The 19,416-nt window shown below is 32.9% G+C and overlaps 1 protein-coding gene and 1 long non-coding RNA gene across 2 annotated transcripts; both read right to left on the reverse strand.

The window, feature by feature from the left end:
* Positions 1–7,716: 7,716 nt before the first annotated feature.
* Positions 7,717–9,668, reverse strand: LOC107941967 (uncharacterized). The gene is made up of 4 exons (XM_041107889.1): positions 8,685–9,668; positions 8,469–8,606; positions 8,234–8,385; positions 7,717–8,143 (listed from the first exon to the last, which is right to left on the reverse strand). The coding sequence occupies exons 1-4, from the start codon at positions 9,643–9,645 to the stop codon at positions 7,778–7,780; spliced, it is 1,617 nt and encodes a 538-aa protein (XP_040963823.1). The 5' UTR covers positions 9,646–9,668; the 3' UTR covers positions 7,717–7,777.
* Positions 9,669–14,939: 5,271 nt separating this feature from the next.
* Positions 14,940–15,411, reverse strand: LOC107941976 (uncharacterized). The gene is made up of 2 exons (XR_005922060.1): positions 15,343–15,411; positions 14,940–14,998 (listed from the first exon to the last, which is right to left on the reverse strand). It is a non-coding gene; the product is annotated as an uncharacterized lncRNA (long non-coding RNA).
* Between the last annotated feature and the right edge of the window lie 4,005 nt (positions 15,412–19,416).

Raw genomic sequence — 19,416 nt, forward strand, 5'->3', positions numbered from 1 at the left:
TAAGAAAATACTCCTCTGAATCATACCACCTTTTCATGAACATAAGCATATTCCCATTTTTTTCATTTACCATTTCAATGTATATCATTAATATTAAACATGATATAATGTAACCATAAGCTTAGCATAAACCTAAGCATCATCTGCAATCTCAACTATTGAATTCATTTATGTTCAGATCAATATTCAATAAATAACAAGTCTTTCAAATTCAATAAACAGATTAACTTACCGAGATTTTCCATTCGAAGAACGACTTATGGATAAGAGTACATCATTAGATCAACCGAACACACTAGACAGAAGCTTATAAGAGTTGATCCAACTGAAACACGTCAAACAGAAGCTCATAAGAGTTGATCCAACTGAAACTCGCCAAACAAAAGCTCATAAGAGCTAGTCCAACTGAAACACGCCAAACAGAAGCTCATAAGAGTTGATCCAACCGAAACACACCAGACAAAGAGTATAACACGAGAGTTCGCAAAAAATGCTAAACGTTGGTTTACTCAGGTAATATACAAATATCTCCTTCCAATACCATCTCCATTCCAAACCCCCGTAACACACCAAATCACGATTGTCCTTTATCTCGCATTCAATCCAAACCGAGCATCAAATTGAATATTATTCTCATATAATGATTCACTTTCAACAATAGAATATATACTATAACATGTAATACCACTCATCAATTTATACAAATGTTAAATTTTAACTGTACGAACTTACCTGGCCAAATCGCAGAAATGTCAAAGTACAGGGGCTATTTGGTAATTTTCCATTCTCTTCGATTTTCCACTTGATATTGATCTAAATTCATAATTTCATTCAATTTATTAATTTAGATAGTTAAAAAATTATTATATGCAATTTGGTCATTTTTGACATTTTACACAAATTTCCTCAACTTTTTTATTTTTATTCCATTTAGTCCCTGAGCCTAAAACATGCAAATTAACCATTTTTATTGCAAATCCATAACAACCAATTATTGATGGCATCCAATAAAGCCCATTTATGTAACAATTCCATAACAAATCATTGTATTTTTTCTATTTTAACAAGTTAGTCCCTAATTGACAAATTCATCAAAATCACTTAACAAAACACTTTTAAATATCAACCAACACTTCAAATTCATCATTTAACATCTAAAATCACATAGATGCATCGATGGCAACATTCAATATCTTTAACAGTTTCAAAATCAAAGGTATAGGCTAGCTAGACCTAGTTGCAATGATCTTGAACACATAAAAAATTATTAAAAACGAGGCTAAATCGGACTTACATGCATAACTCTAACCATGGCCGAATCTAGCTTCATTCCCGTGGACATTCGGTGATGAAGACAATCCCTTGAAGAAGAAAACCATTATGTTTTCTTATATTTAAACCTTTTATAAGAAGAAAACTGTTATGTTTTCTTATATTTAAACCTTTTATTCTTTTATTTTAATTTTATTACTTATTTTAATTATTTTTAACATTTAAACATGAATAAAACAAAAATTTAAAGTCCTTTTTCCGTCCCAATAATTAAAAATGTTATATTTACCATTTTAATCCTTCCACTTATAATAATTAAGTCATTTAATTGTTCAAATCTAATGATACGAGCACGCCCCGCGAACTTCATCGAGCAAGTCTGTCAAGCCGAGCATTGACATGTTGGCAAGCTGATCCCAGCTCGTTTCCAGCTCCACGAGCTCCGTCTAGCTCAAATCCAGCTTATTCAAGCTCGATCCAACTTGCCTGAGCTAAACCGAGCTCACTCCTAGCTCATATTTAGCTCACGAGCTAAACCTTAGCTCAACTTCAGCTTAGGAGTTTAGCCTCAGCTCAACTTTAGCTCACGAGCTAAAACTTAGCTCATTTTAGTTTAAACTCGGTTTTGTCTTTAATACATTAAATAAAATTTGCACATATTCATTTAAGCATTAAACTTGTCTTATATTAATATTTGTTATTAATATATCATTGTCATTATATAAATTGATTATGTTCACATAGCCGAATTAATGCATGACATTAATGTGTTCACATCATGCCGAATTTATGAGTGTTCATGAGATGTCTTAATGACTTGTTTATTTCATGTAGGTACATTCCTTTGGACGGTACAATGTATGAATGAAGAAACATCTCTTTTGGGCATTCCACACTCATGAATGAAGAAGTATTAAATGCTGGTGCATGTACGGCTAGATGCAATGTTTCTACAAATTCATGCATGTGTCGAATGCATGTATGGACATTAAAGGCTAGTCCATGAATGGATCAAATGCATGGGATGATAGAATGCATGAATGGCTTAAGTGCATGTATGGTGGTTGTCTCTTAACTTTCCAAGGCACTTATTCAGCCAAGAAGTAGCTGCTAACTAATTCTATGTTGACCATAGAGCTCCTTGAGCATGTTCACACTTTGAATTGACCTATCGGCTACTACACATGCATGGATGGGTTCAAGAACGTCCAAGGGAAGGAATTAACTCAATAATTCAACACATTGATTGAATTAAGTGCATGCACAAAGGGGAGAACGAATTTACTAGGTTCATGCTACCATTTATGAACTTACATGCCATTAAAGTGTTTAATTATGAAGATACATGGTCCATACAAGTGCATGAACGTCCCAAGGAGATGAATGCAACCTTTTGGTGCACATACAAGTCACTTGAAACCTTTCTTTATGACTAAGCATTCATGCACAAACTAAGGGGGAAGAAAGTGTCCATTCAGCTAGTGCATGAATCTGCCGAATTTATGAACTATTTTAATACATTAGTGTGAACGTTTTTATTATTGTGTGAACACCTAGATGCCGAATTTGAATGGTCATCTATGTGCCTATAAATATTTGTTTTCTTTCATTTGTAAAGGACTTTTTTTGACTTTTGATCATTTGAATGAACTTTGTTCAAAGAGTGAGTTTTCTCCTCTCTAAATTCGTACGAGTTTCGATCTGACTTATCTAGCGTGCTAGTGGCGTCTATCGTTCTCTTTTGAACTTATCACCTTGCTTTGGTGTGGCGTTCAACCTTCTACAATTCCGCAATCCCACCTTGAACCGAATAGAAATCGGGGTGACACTTTTAGTGTTGAATCGTTTCTGGTGTTTAAGCTCATTTATCCATTCCACCGACTATCCTAGATTTTACCCAACTATAATATCTTTTTACAAAACCGAGCCTTCATTTATCAACTATCCATTTTTCTTATTTTTATACTTAAATCGAGCCTACTACCCTTATAAATTTACCATCACCTTAGCCAACCTTTAAAACCATTTGAAAGCTTCCGCATCTTTAGCCTTATTTCATCCTATTTCCGATAACTCAACTATTCCTCGTCGACGATCAGGCAATCAAGTGAATCGACTCAATTAATCCGGGCCGGATCACATCATCTAATAGTCATCAAATTTTACATCATTTACGATTTAGTCCTTTTTAATTAATTAACTATCGAAACGTTAAAATTTCTTAACGAAACTTTCATACCATCCTAATGACACTCTGTAAATATTTATAAAAATATTTATGACTTGATTTATAAAAACGAGGTCCGGTACCTTATTTTCTAAAACCACTTGACCTTAGGGTCTTACCACTTGAACTTAATGAATCGTTTATAAAACATAAATTACCAAATCAAAAACCTTTTTAAAACCATATTTGACTCATAAATATTAAATAATAATATTTACGAACTTACTCATCGAATTTGTGACCCCGAAATCACTGTTTTCGACACCACTGAAAAACGGGTTGTTACAAATATATTGGAATGGCTTGTAATATAGATTTAATAAATACCTCTTTTCCTCCTAAAGATAAACTCAAATTGCTAATCTTTTTTTAAAATCTTTCTTTAAGTTCCACGAAGGCATGTTTTTTCTTTCTTCCCACCATTTGGCAGACCTAAATACTTCTCTAGGTTATTAGAAATCCTTACCCCCAACACACTTCCTACTTGATTTCTTATCTCGTTGTTCACATTACCACTGAAGTAAATAAGTGATTTCTCAAAGTTCACCATCTTCCTCGATACTTCTTCATTTTTTTTCACTTTTTTCATTACTATTGTCCCACCATTTGTGGCCTCTCCAAATAATATACTGTCATTTGCAAAAAATAAATGTGTTATTGTTAATCAGCTCCTTCTTACTTTTGCTCCTCTAACTTTATCCTCCCTTTTAGCCATATTCAACAGTGTAGAGAAACCTTCAACACAAATTAAAAATAAATATGGGCTCTGTGGATCTTTTTGCCTCAATCCTCTCGTGGGTCGAAAGTCTTCTCCTTGCACTCTGTTAAGCACCACCGAATAAGACACACTCTTGACACGTTTCATTACTAAAGATGTCCACACTTCATAGAACCCTAATCTATGCATCATTCTCTCAAAAAAATCCATTCAACTCTATCATATGCCTTGCTCATGTCTAATTTCAAAACAAATGAACCAACAACACCCCTTTTTTCTTTTTGAACTAGTGTAAGATTTCATATGCCACAAGAATGTTACCAATAATTTACCTTCCTGGTATGAACGCACCTTCGTCTCCTCAATGCAAAGATCCAGGAACTTACGAAATCTGTTGACCACAACTTTCAAGATAATTTTATAAACAATGTTGTAGACTTATGGGTCTAAATTGCCCCATGTTTTTTGGTGTAGTTATTTTAGGGATTAATAGTATGTTTGTTCTATTACTCTCTTCTACATCTTTTTTTCCATTTAATACTTCCAAGCAGTATCTAACTACATCTCCCCCCACTATATGCCAATATTTTTGGAAGAAAAACACCAGAAAACCATCCTTATCTGAAGCTTTAAGAGGAGCCATCAATTTCATTACTTCCATTACTTCTTCAGCTTTGAATTCGACCATCAATTCCTCATTGATACTATCTGAAATACATGGTTGAAATCCACTAATTAACCGATCACTGTCTTTTACCTCTTTTGATGAAAACAGATTTATAAAATATTTTGTTTCCAATTCGACCAATTCCTTATCTCCCCGTACCCATACGCTATTTTCGTCCTCCATTGCTTTCACTGTATTTCTTTTATTCCAAAAGGAAGCTCAATTATGAAAAAAATTGTGTTGCGATCCCCAATTCTGAGCCAATTTATTCTTGCTCTTTGTTCCCAGAATAATTTCTCTTTGTCAACTTCCATATTTAAAGCCAACTTTACTTCAGTTATTTTTGCCAATGTTTCCTCCTCTAAATTTTTCTCATCTAACTCACTTAGTCTAGCGTTCAATATATTCCCTTTGCTATTCTTGTTACCCTTGTTTATCCTTGCCCAATATTTTAACAACTTTCTAAGCTCTTCGAGTTTTCTTGGGAGTTCGTTTTCGTTTCCCTCCCATACCTTTTTTAACTTGCTCCTCAAAATATTCCTCCATACCCCAATCTGCATTAAATCAAAATGGCACCTCTCCTCATATTATCCTATCTCTCATTCCTTTACCCAAATCGACTAATATTGGGCAGTGATTCGAAAAGCTATGTTGAAGATAATTCACCATGTATTCTGGAAAAGTTTCCCACCATATTGAATTTGCAACTCCCTTGTCTAATCTTTCTCTTATATTATTATTAGATAACTTTCCCCTTTCCTATGTGAACCATTGTCCTGAAAAGCCTAGATCATGCAACTCACATTCCTCTAGTACTTTTCTAAAGGCACTCATTTGCCTTTCTTCTCTCAATCGTCCCTTCTTTTTTTTTTCAAACGAAAACATTACTTCATTGAAATCTCCTAATACCACCATGGTAAACAACTATTTCTCCTTAGTTGCCTTAAAATGTTCCATGAGTCGTTCCTTTGACTCTCCACCAGGGAACCATAGAATCCAGTAAGTCTCCATAATACCTCTCCATCCCCCTGATTTATTTCAATGCCTATATGTGAGTGGGAGAAACTTCTTAACTCGATAGAGATCCATCCTTCCATCCTAAAGACAAACCTTCTCTTGATCCTTCTGCACCTACATCAATTTTGTTCCTAAAACCACACTTCTTTCTTATTCTTTCCATACTCTTTGCGCTAATCTTTGTTTCTATGAGAAACAAAAGCTAGGGCTTGATTTGTTTCAGTTTATGCTTGAGACATCTAACAACCCGTGGCTGCCCCAGACCACGAACATTCCAACTTAACGTTTTCATTGCAGTCAGTCGCCTTCTTTATTAGCGGCCACCGATAAATCATAGTTTGTCTCCATATTTAACGAGCCATTGTTGTGTTGGGTTGGAGTTCCCACCTAGTGTACTCTCTGCCTCTTTTTTCCATCTATTAATCCAATTGGCCCCTCTTCCAAATCTAAATTCGTGATCTCTAATGGTGCTGAGGTACCTTCTGTTCCATGTCTCCAACCTGTACTTATCTACCCCCCGTTTTTGAATCTTGTGCTTTCATCGCCCTTCAACCCCCCTCCCCTTTACGATGGCCTTGGTCATAAAAGACATCTCCATACTTCCTCCCTCTCTTATCTTTATCCCAATCCATTCTTAATTTTCCTACATCCATAGGTTCTTCACGTAGCCATTTACTAGCGGCTGTGTCACCCTTCTTGGTAGGGCTCTTAAAAAAATATCCCACCCAAACACTACTTCTTGTGAACCTAGAGTTAAACGAACTAGACAAAAACTTTCCCCATACCCAGTCTTCCACAGAGAAAACAAAATAGAGATAGTTTCTCATATTGAAAGTTCACATATATAGATATATTCTTCCTATATATAATAAGCTTCTTCCTCTTTAGAAATAATCGGACATCCAGTTGAACTTTAATTCGCATGAATTTTCTAACTCCCTTTGCTATTAATGCACATAATATTCTATGAATTTCCCAATAAAATTCCCAAACTGCTTTGCCAATCCTTCTGACATGAGACCCAACGGCAGATTATGGATTTGTACCCAAAATGTGGTATGATTCAAAGGAACTTGTATAGGATCCTCCCCTTTTGTTAGATGATGAAAAATAACAAGATGTCTGCTGAAGAACCATGGCGTGTCGCCTCACACCCTTTTCAGATCTACATTATTGTAAAATAGAAATAGAATTCTTTTTTCTTCAATCTTCGTGATAGATACCCCTTCTAATGGATGCCATAATTCTAATAATAAGTTTCTCGTTGATGGAATGTGAACTAAACTATCCGTTAATACCCTTTCCACTAGACAAAAATTAAATTCTTCTTCTACTACGTCCTCATCTTCTATCGTCTGTACTGATTCTTCTTTCTTCTTTGGTGATATTGAGATTTGCCAACTCCTTTCCCATTGGTGTCGCTATGATCAAAAAAATTTTCCTTTTGAAAAAATCCTAAGATTTTGAAAAGAGATGCCTTCAAAACGTCCAACTTTCGACAAACAAAGAAAACCCTAAACTTGCTAACAAGAAAACTCGCCATAATTTTAAAATTTATAATTCTATGTTATGCTCTACAAATTTGAGTTTTCTAAATAATATAATATTATTAATTTCACATTTTTTATATCCATTTTATAATTTATGTTTAACTTTCATAATTATCTCTCTCAATAATATTATATTTAAGTTTGTAACCTCTTCCCAATGCTATGCGAGGATTATAATTCAAAACACTTTGACATTGTTAGATATATAATACAAACATTATACTACAACATTATCAACTAGAGATATGCAATTATGTAGCACATTCTTATCATTATCTTAACATACAAACGGAAAAGCTGGCAGGGATAAACTATAGGCCGATCGATCACCAGTGTTTGGTGTGTCTGTAATGTGTAGCTTGCTTTGCAGCAACTTGTTCTTCTGACAGAGGCAAATAATAGATCTTAGGAGTTGCTTTGGTTTTTCGAAATAGGTCATCTAGGGTTAGCATAGGAGAATCCGGTTCCTCTGGAGGAGGTGGTGAAAGAGGCTGCTGTTCAGAAACCTGTTCTTGATGAGCAGTAAAACCACAGTTGTCGGTGACAGTTGTAGTTGGTGGTGGACTTTCTACACGATTTTCAACTTCATGAGGATCAACAAATTCAGCCACCAACAGACGTCCCCCATTAGGTGGCCATTGCAGGTTATAAATGGCATTTCGTGTCTCTATTGCTTCTTCCACAGATAAATACTGCATGAAAAAAAAGGTGCGTAATTTTACAAATGCCAAGACAAAGCAGAAAGTGATGGGAGTTGGAGAAACAGAACATTGCAGTCTTACTGTAACATAACAATGGGTCTTAATGTGGTCCATCCAGAAGCTTGCAATAATCCCAGTTTTGCCTAAAAGTTGTCGCACCGCTTTCAAGGTAAAAGGCCGACGAAAATTATCAACTCTAAGTGAAGTGGTCGGAGGTTTTTGTGAAGGTGGAACTAGGAAATCACGAAGATTAAACAAAAAAAAAAACATTTTAGATGTTAACGAAACAATTGATAAGAAGATGAGTACAACTTACCAAGTCGTTCCCCGGGTGTATCTTCACTAGTGTTGTTGGTCACTGTATGATTAGTGGCTTGCTGCACTACAACTTGTAAATTATCAGAGTTCCATTTATGCCTTTTCGTAGCCTCAGTGTTCCCAATAGCTTCATCATCTGTAAAGACAACTCATACGGTGAGCATTATCAGTAAATTACAAGTTGGGAGATATGGCTTGCTGCTCTACAACTTACCATAAAGCTTTCTTTTCTCAGCAGGAACATCAAAGACGTCCTTTCTGTCTGTAGATGAACCATCTCCTACAACAACATGCATTCCCTCCTCATTTTCCACACTATTTTCTCCTATTTCATCAGAAGTACATTTTGGATCAATTTGCTTAGTTTCAAGCATATCTTCCTCCATTGATTCATCGCCAGAACTTCTATCTAAATTTAATTTCCCAGAGTACCCCATCTCCCCACTGTCATTTTTACTGCTTATGTCTGTAGTTGTATCATTCTTGTCATCTCTCTCATCAACAGATGCCTTGTTCTCAAGTGGTTGTTCATCATCCATCGGTACAACATCTAGGCTTTGTTTCACATTATCATCAATTACAGTATCCTTTAGTTCAATCTTTTCATTAACTGACATAGAATCAGTAGAAATAGTGTTGATCTCAGATACCTGATTGTTCAAAGCAGAAGAGGCACGCATGCCATCCTCATTCCCTAGCTGAGCCTTGGGATCATCCCTCTCCACCTCAAGCTTCGGACCATCATTCTCCACTTGGATGTTAGAATTCACATTTTCTTCTAGTTTCGGGATCTGCAAATTTTGTCCAACCTCTGGTACCTCCGTTACCACAGTGTGGGTAAGTGTTATTTCAGTCTTAACTACTCCATGACCCGAAGCAGTCGCACAATCAATAACATCATCCTTCAACTTCAACCCACTACCACCATCATCTTCAACTTTCTCTACAATACTTGCCATTGCTTTCTCGACCCCTTCATCATAATTAAAACCATTATCTGCCTCATTTGCAGTATTGTTTTCCCTTTCTGCTCTAATAGCTTCATCTAACCGTTTTACCAAGTCCTTTTTTAAGCCTCGAGTTGTCAACTTCCGTCTCTTGAGTTCTTCTTTCAACTCTATAACCTTCCATTTATCAATTGGTCGATTATCAAGTATTTCGTGCTTTGATGACATCTTTGCAATCCAAACTCACCCTTCGATACCTGCTTCAGAACTTATATTCCTCACTCATTCACTATATGATCAAAAAAGAAAAGATTCTGGTAAAAAATGGCCAAAGTAAGCAAGTTAGAAACTATAAAAATCATGATTATAAACCGGAAGGGCTCCCTCCCCACAATTAAACTCTTTAGAAATTCAAAGCTTCATGAATTATATAAAGAAAATAAAAATAAAAGCAAAAATCAACCAAGCTTGTGGTGCAATGGCTCAAGAGTTCGAAACCTTGATGTCCCCCTCCAATATACACTTCGATAAAGAATAAAAGAGGCATCAACTTAACATAAAGCTTTTAACACCACAAATTAATTCTAATCGAGAAGAATGAATCCCTTAAGAAGCACCTCAGTTATTAATTATTATAGTTTGCTTCATTTAGTATTTATACTATAATTTGATTGATTTTTGTTGTTTTATTTTTTTCAATTTGAAAATTTGAGTGTTAGCCTTCATAAGTTAAATTCTATTATTTATTAAATTTTATATAACAAATATTTTTTTCTTTTAAAAGGATAACAAATATATTATTATATGTGTAACCCTATATCAACTTGTTATTTTCAAATAATACTCGCAGATAAATTCACAGCATGTTAATTAATGAATTTAACACCTATTATTTTGAGTCAAGATTAAATTATTGAAATTTGGAAAGTATAAAAATTAAAAGTTATCATATTGAAAAATAATGACTAAATCTATAACTTAAGCATAGTATGATGTTAATAGCATAAATTGAAAAAATAAAAAAACTAAAATTGATCAAATTAGAGTATAAAGTTAAATTACAACTTTGATAAATTAATAGCAAAATTTTACCATTAAATAAAATTATTTTAACAATAAATAAAATTAAATCGATTTGCACAAATAAATTTTATATTTTTGTTTATAACTTAATTTTATAGACTATAAATTAAAAAAGTATTAAAATTATATTATTTTTTATCTTTTTATTTCATTCCTCAATTATTATCAATAGACTCATTAAATTAATTAACTGTTATAAATATCAAATGTGAAATTAAACTAATATTTCAAATATTAACTTCTTTTATACGACTTGCAATGAAGATATTGAAATAGGGTAAACTACAAAAATAGTCACTTTTGTTTACCTCAAATTACATTTTAGTCACTTATGTTTAAAATGTTACATTTTAGTCACTTATGTTATCGTTTTGTTACGAAGCGGTCACACTACTGTTAAAATTCGTTACCTCCCTAACGGAAGTCCTATGTGGCAGTCCAAATGGGTTTTAAATGCCAACTTGGATGTCTAGTTGTTGGGATGAAAATAGGTTTTTAATTAAATAAAATTCAATTTGGACTGTTACGTAGGACATCCAAGTTGACAATTAAAACCCATTTGGACTGCCACGTAGGACCGCCGTTAGGGAGGTAACGGAGCTTAACGATAGAGTGATCACTTTGTAACAAAACGATAACGTAAGTGACTAAAACGTAACATTTCAAACATAAGTGACTAAAATGTAGTCTGAGACAAACAAAAGTGACTATTTTTATAGTTTACCCATTGAAATATTAACTTCCTTTTCTTGCTTTACGTGGCTTAAACATATATATCAACTTGTTAAATAATAAATAAATGTGATATATCCTATCATAGTTTAAATAATATTATAAATGTTAAAATTTAGGATAAATTTTGGTCCACTTGCAATATAAATGTACAATTTTATATATGATTTTTTTATTAAATTTTTACAAAACACTATCATTATTATCAGTACTAAATTATGACACATTCGAGACATGGATAAAAATATATATAACAAATTAAAATATAATAGACTTTGATTAAAATAGAAAGTTGAATTGTTAAATATCATAATATTTTGGGTATGAATCCTATCATATTACAAGTAATTTTTTAGATTTTATAAAAAAAATTTGACTTCAAAATAATATATATTATTTCGTAAAAGTAAGGGGGTTTTGGTAACTTTATGACTAAATTGGGACTCGATTAATTGGTGATACTGACTCAATCAAAATATTAACACCATTTTATGTTTAAATATTACATATACAAATGATTATACTTACTCAATATAAATATAAATTGATATATGATTAATCCAAAATCAAAATTAATGTGTAACTATGATAAAAAAAAAGGTATTGTATTAAAAATGTTATAGCAACAAAACATTGGATCAAAAATTTATCTAAATAAGTTTATTTTATTAATTGCCAGGGGTCACCATTGTATCTAAGTTCATCGGTTAAAACCAGTTTAATTAATTAATTAGCCCCCAGAACAAAATACCAGGAGTCACCATTGGGGAAATCAGTGGTAAAATATAATATATTTATATATCTATACAAAACTTCATTCAAGAAGTTGAAAAAAAATGTTTAATTTCATAATGCTCCCACAAAATTTAAGACATAAAACACACTAAACCAACCATTTTCCAGCTCAATAAAAGGAAGATATCAAATTCTTTTTAACCAAAAAAAATTAATAAATCCAAAAATGCTATAGAGATAAAAGATGGGGTACTCACATGATTATATATTTGGGAAGCCACAAAAACCCACACTTGCTTTAAGGAAAATCGTAAAAATCTTATCTGAAAACCTTAATTTCAACGCAAAAAACCAACAACTCACCTTTAGAGAAAACCCTAGTTTTCAACAAAGACAAAGTTATCTAAAACAAGGGGAAAACGTGGGAAGAAAATTAACAAAATAATTATTAAAAAAAAAGAGTTTTATGAGTGAGATATAATTAGGTTTTCTTCTGATATTTTTAGACATAAATGATGGAAGAAAATAAACGAAAATAATGAAACTAGGGTTTAAAAAAAATACCTTATGTCTGGTAATATTGAATTAGAAAAACGAGGGGCCTAGTTTAATTTTACAGAAATTCTAATTTTGGTTATTATTCAAACTAGTTATAAACTTGTATGAAGTATACCATTGAATAACACATTCATTTATTTATCATATTATAGCATGAATCCATCCACATACACAATTACAATATTTCTAACAAATCACCATATCACAAATATACCAACAACTTTTTTTTTTAGGAAGGCAAAACCTAACAACAACGCAACTCGAATGTAAATCTCATCTAGGACGGTAAACACCTTGACCATCAAGCCAACATATGGGATTCTGAGATCAACAACATTATTACCTTATTTAAATTATTATTTAATAGGCTATGAATTGAAATCAAATCATGAAAGCACAAATCGAATAGGGCTACTCGTCTACAGCCTTCATTTTTCCTTTATCTCTCGACTTCCCAATGTCATCTTTAGTTACATACTATAAATCTGGTTACGAAAAACTTATTAGTTTCACATATTAAACATAGAGAGACATATCAATTAAATATGATATGCAATCTATTCAATTAAGTTCCTTTAAGACCTAATATATGAAAACTTTTTATCTCTCAATTTTCTCAATCAAATCATATTTGGACTTCGTATTTATTCACTAAGGACCTCAAACTATCGATCTATAGCATATACTTTCAACAACTTTTGTTATTTACAATTTGGTCCCTAATAACATATAATTAACTATGTAGCCTAACTAGAAATGGTCTAAAAAACTTGTCCCCATTTCAAACATAATAATGTCTAATGGTAGCAGTAGTGGTGTAGCAGTGGAGGTCTCTTCTCTAGCGTCACTACACAAAAACAGGCTTTTAGCGACGCTTTTTTAGGCCTTTAGGGCGCTTTTTAGCTAGCGCCGCCAAAAACGCTGCTAATGAATGCGTCGCTAACTTTAGCGGCGTTTCTCCATCAAACGCCGCTAAAGACCAAGACCTTCAGCGGCGCTTTTCCCACAAACGCCGCTAAAGGCCAAGACCTTTAGCGGCGCTTTTCCCACAAACGTCGCTAAAGACCAAGACCTTTAGCGGCGCTTTTCCCACAAACGCCGCTATAGAATAGACCTTTAGCGGCGCTTTTCACACAAACGCCGCTAAAAAATATCTTTTAAAAAAATAATTTTTTTCAAATAATATTTATTTCAATGAAAAATATTATATTATGTTTTAAGGATAAATAAAAAAATTATTTAAATTAAATTTTCTACGAAAATTTTAACTTTAAAACTAAATATAAATATAAAAATTAATGAATTTAAATTTAAAATTTAAAATAATAAATTAATAACAATTAAAATCCAAAAGTTAGAACACTTAAGTAAAAATAAAAATTTAAAATCAAAACTAAAATAAATAATACATATGCAAGGTAATAAAATATACAATGCATTTTCTTAATCAAGTAAATCTTGGTAATAAAATATATAATACATTTACTTAATCAAGGAAATCTTGTAATGAACTCAAAGCAATGAGCCTTAGAGAAAAACTTTTGAGCATGGCTTCAAATTTGAACCGCAAATTTGGCTCCTACATGCTCTGCATGAAAATAAGAGTAACTTAATCTGTTCAAACCATAGTGAACATGGCAAAGATAAGTAAATTAGTTCAACTTTTTAAGATTGTTTTATAATGTTATAGTAAATTAGGTGTCTTATAATGTTATAGTAAATTATTAAAAATAACATCTAAAAATAATAATATATCAACATTTTAAGATTGTTTGTGGAATAAAAAAATGTACACTACTGATATATCTACTCACTTAAGTCAATATAGGTGGAAAGTATTCATCAATATAAATTTAAAATATTAGAACATATCATGCTTAAATTCCAATTATCATCAACAATTGCAGAATCTCCTAATTAGCTTCTTTGTAGAATATTTGAACATGATATTCCATAGTTAGAATACATACATCAACAGCTTAAATCAAAGTATTAGAACATATCATGCTTAAAGATAATAATTAGATTTATCTAAAATCAAGCCCGATTTAACTAGTACTAAGTAAACCTATTTCAAGTTTTTTTTTTCTGGGCAGCCCAATTTTTGGAAAAATTTAGAACAAACCTCAAGTAAGCATAAGTGAACGTTGTGGGATCCTTTCTGCCATGCAGAAAACATAAAACATTAGTTCAGAGAAGATATATACAATTAAAAATAAAATAAATAATAAAACAGAAGAGTAATTTTACTATTGAAGTGTGATGAACTTGAAACTCAAAGCATACAGCACAAATGGTGATGCAAGAAATTCCTAATCAGAGTGTTTTACAAATGTTTTCACTTCTAGAACTTGTTAACACTTTGAGAAATGGTGTTTGATTTACCCAACAGCTCTGCCCATGATGTATTTTTGTTGCAACCAACGATTACTAGATGTGTACAACATTCTGTCATCGTAAAGATTAGCGTCTCCTGATGAATATGTCTAGTCAAAAGATTAAAAAGGTTAGCATACTCAAGCAGTAGCTGTACATATGAAGATATTTAAGGAATGATCAACTACACACACACACACACACACACACATGAAAAAATGAGAAGAACTTGCAATGTATTTAAGACCATTCCACAAGTAAACAAACAAAACTATTTGGAAGCGTCCACTCTCCACTTCATTGGCGGGGAAAGAGATTTTAATAGTCAGAAAATATTTTCATGATTGATAATAAAAAGTTTAAAGTTCGTTGAAAACAAACAAACAAACCACAAATTGTATTTGCTCACATTCAACTAGCTTGATATCAAGGATATGCTACCTTTAGTGAGTATATCAACTTCTTTGCTATCTCGCTGCTCATGAACCTGACAAAGCATAACCAAACATGCAATGTACTAAATCCAGCATACAGAATAACGAGGGGGGGACTCGTTAATTCAAATAATTTACAGCCATAACACCTATATAAATTTCAGAAAGAAAATGTTCAACCACTAGTACACAGCTCATGAACAAGACTGTTAGAGTTTACCATGGTGTTAACCTTATCAAAACTATTTGTTTCTACTTTCTAGAGATTTTCTACATCAGAACATGAGAACCTTCTGTCACTTGTCGTTCAAGCAGTTCAACATTTGGCAAATTTAAATTTATATGACTATCACAAATATATCTCCCTACATTTCACAAATTTAAATTTATATGACTATCACAAATCAAAGCTCAAAATTTTTAAATAATTAATTTTAAATATGTGTAAAAAATTGGCTCACTCGTTTGAAACTGGGTTCCGTACTCCCAGATAGCACAACCACCACCGGCGACTCGCTCCCAATAATGCAAATCAATCCTTTCCTTATTATCAATGCCGATGAAATAACCATTCCTTAACGAGATTTAAACTAAAAATTTCAATCATTATCCAATGGATTTTTTTGAAGTATAAAAGGATTTTAAAGAATTAAGAGAAAAGTGGAAACGCAACAAGGCTGATAGCTTGAGAGAGAATTTGTCTAATATGAGTTGATTTCATATTTTCTTCAATCCATCCTATTGGAGATCAATGCTTTGAAGAAAACGTACTGGTGGGCAGGAACGAAAAGAGATATTTCAGAATTTGTTTCTAGATGCTTGATTTTTCAGCAGGTAAAGGCCAAACATCAAGTACCTTCAGGTTTATTACATCCTGTGTTAGTTCCTGAGTGGAAATAGGACTGAGTTACCATGGATTTCGTGATAGGGTTGTCGTTGACACCGAGAAAGAAATATGCAGTATGGGTTGTGATTGATTAGCTAACGAAGTCGGCTCATTTTATCCCAGTTCGCATGGATTATTCACTTGACAAATTGGTTGAGTTGTATATTTCAGAGATAATCAGACTACATGGAGTACCGTTATCGGTTATCTCAAATAGAGATCCGAGATTTACTTCGCAGTTTTAGAAGAAATTGCAGGAAGCTTTGGGCACAAAGTTGAGTTTTAGTACAACTTTTAATCCTCAGACCGATGGTCAGTCAGAGAGAGTTATTCAGATACTTGAGGATATGCTCAAATGTTGTGTTTTATAATTTCAAGGTAGTTGGGAGAAATATTGTTCGTTGGTAGAGTTTGCCTATAATAATAGTTATCAGTCGAGTTTGAAGATGGCACCTTATGAAGCTTTGTATGGACGTAAATTTCGTACGCCTTTGTATTGGACAGAGCTTAAAGAAAATCAGATTTATGGGGTTGATCTAGTCAAAGAAACAGAAGAGAAAGTAAAAGTCATTAGAGATTGCTTGAAAGCAGCTTCAGATAGACAGAAATCCTATGCAAATTTGAAAAGAAAAGAGATTGAGTTTCAGGTTGGTGACAGGGTATTTTTGAAAGTATCCCCGTGGAAAAAAGTTCTCAGATTTGGCAAGAAAGGCAAACTAAGTCCACGTTTTATTGGATCGTTCGAGGTGACTGAAAGAATTGGGCCCTTAGCATATCGGTTAGCTTTGCCGACTGAGTTAGAGAAGATTCATGATTTGTTCCATGTGTCTATGTTACGCTATTATCGTTCAGATCCGTCACATGTGATTTCTCAGATAGAGGTTGAGATTCAGCTAGACATGACCTATGGTGAAGAACCGGTAAAGATTCTAGCTCGAGAGGCCAAGCAACTAAGGAACAAAAGTATTGCACTTGTGAAAGTATTATGGAATAGGCACGGTGTAGACGAGGCTACATGGGAGTCCAAAGAGGCTATGCGAAAACAATACCCAAATCTCTTCATAGGTAAGATTTTCGAGGACGAAAATCCCTAAAGGGGGAGAAATGTAACATCCTGAAATAGAGCCTAAACGGAGCAGTGGTTGCGAAACCACAAATTTGAGATAGAAAAGTTTATTGTGATTAATTTTTATGATTTACCGATTGATTGGATGCATGTGGTAGAATACCGATAAGAAATTTCAGCGATTGCATGTCTGAATTGCATATTAGGGTTTAATTGCAAAAGTGGGTAAATATGAGCTTTAGATGATAAAGGATTTAATAGAAGTGCATAATTGAAGTAGAGGTCCTTAAATGGTAATTAGACCATTACATTTTCATGGGAAAAAATGGGTATGTATACATAAAAATAACTAAAGTTTTAATGAAGGGCATTTTAGTCATTTGGTAATAAAAAGAATTAAAAGGGAAAAAGATGGCAAAATGTCCTCATCTTCTTCCATAAGGGCTGAAACTTCAAGGGACTCCATAACTAAGTTTTCTTCACTTTCTCAAGCTCATAGTAACTGCATCCAAGCCCCGTTTTTAATATTTTTTTATGTTTTTGGGGTCCTCGTAGCTCAGTTTAGCTTATTCTACCATTAATTCATGTTAGGGTTCATATTTGGAAAAATATTCATAGGTTAAATATGTTTATTTTGATGTTTTATGGTAGAATAGGAAGATTGAAATTATGTTAAACAACTTTTCCTAGGCGATTTTAAGTGAACGAGTAAAACGACATAATCAGTAAAAATACTTAATGTTCATAAGTAAATGTTAGAGTGGTAATTTGATGTTGCCATAGAAGGGAAAGATGTTCAGGGTGTCATAAAACATAAGAAAAAGGGATGAAGTTTAATTTCTGAGCTTTGGGGCAAAAGTGTAAATATGTAAAAGTTTAGGGGCAAAATCATAATTTTGCAAAGTTTGAGTCAAGGACTGTTTTGATGAATGTGAGTATTAAATAAGCTAAATTTTCTATTTTAGATCAAGAGGAATGAAATCTAGAGTTAGACCGGGGAAAGAAAAAGGTTGAGGACTAAGTTGCTAGATTTAATCGTATTTTGTACCGAGGTAAGTTTACGGTAAATAAATGAAATATTTCAATAATTATTATTAATATTGTTATTTTCTAGAAATTATGTACTTGTTTCATGAAATTATTTAATGTTGACTCAAGTATGAGATGATAGAGATTTAGTGTTAAAAAGTCCCGTTGAAACATTAGGAATGTATCGGATACAAATGTCATGACATTAGGGGGATGAGATCCCATGTAAGACCATGTCCGGGACATGGCATGGGCACCGATATGAAAACTCTCAAGTAAGACCATATCTGGGATATGACATTTGTAGTACAAGGAACATCCCATGTAAGACCATGTTTGGGACATGGCTTTGGCATGTTATTATCAGATAGGAGACTCAAGTATCCTTAGTATTCCAAGTGATTCAACGAGCTAGTAAATAGACTATGTTATATGAAAGTTCAGGTAAAAGAATAATAAATAGATTCAGGTGAGTTATAAGGGTTAAGAATATCTCAGTTACCAGTTGAGAAAAAATTTTAGCGAGGGAGGAGTAAGTTATAATCATGAGTTGTTTAAGTAAACAAGTAAGAGAGTAAGTAAAGAAGAAAGTAAATATTATGATACTTGATGATAATTTATGAGTATAATTATTTATGATAAATGTTGTTATTTATTTGCTTGTAAACTTAATAAGCTTTATGCTTACCCCCTTTATTTTCCTTCTTTTTATAGTATCACCAAGCCAATTCGGGGATCGTAAGGATGTCAGAGATCGTTTCACACTATCAACAGACCATTTCGGTATTTTGTGATTCGAAATGTTTTAACTTATGGCATGTAAAGGGGCTTAGTCATTTTGTGTATGTGTCCTTATGATATGGCTAATGAATAGCATGTAAATATACGAAAATGATTACCTATTAAAATGGCTATTTAAGAACATGTTTTGATGTTATGTATACCTAAATGATAGTTAATACAAAGAAATTATAAAAGAGTAAAAATTTGCAATGGAGTAGTTTTTGGACAGCAGGATTGATGTGATTTTGAAAAATCACCAAGGATAGTAGAAATGGAATTAGAGGGTGAATGAGATATAGAATTAAAGATTATCGAGT

This window comes from Gossypium hirsutum, chromosome D12 (genome assembly GCF_007990345.1).
Source record: "Gossypium hirsutum isolate 1008001.06 chromosome D12, Gossypium_hirsutum_v2.1, whole genome shotgun sequence".
NCBI classification, from domain to species: Eukaryota; Viridiplantae; Streptophyta; class Magnoliopsida; order Malvales; family Malvaceae; genus Gossypium; species Gossypium hirsutum.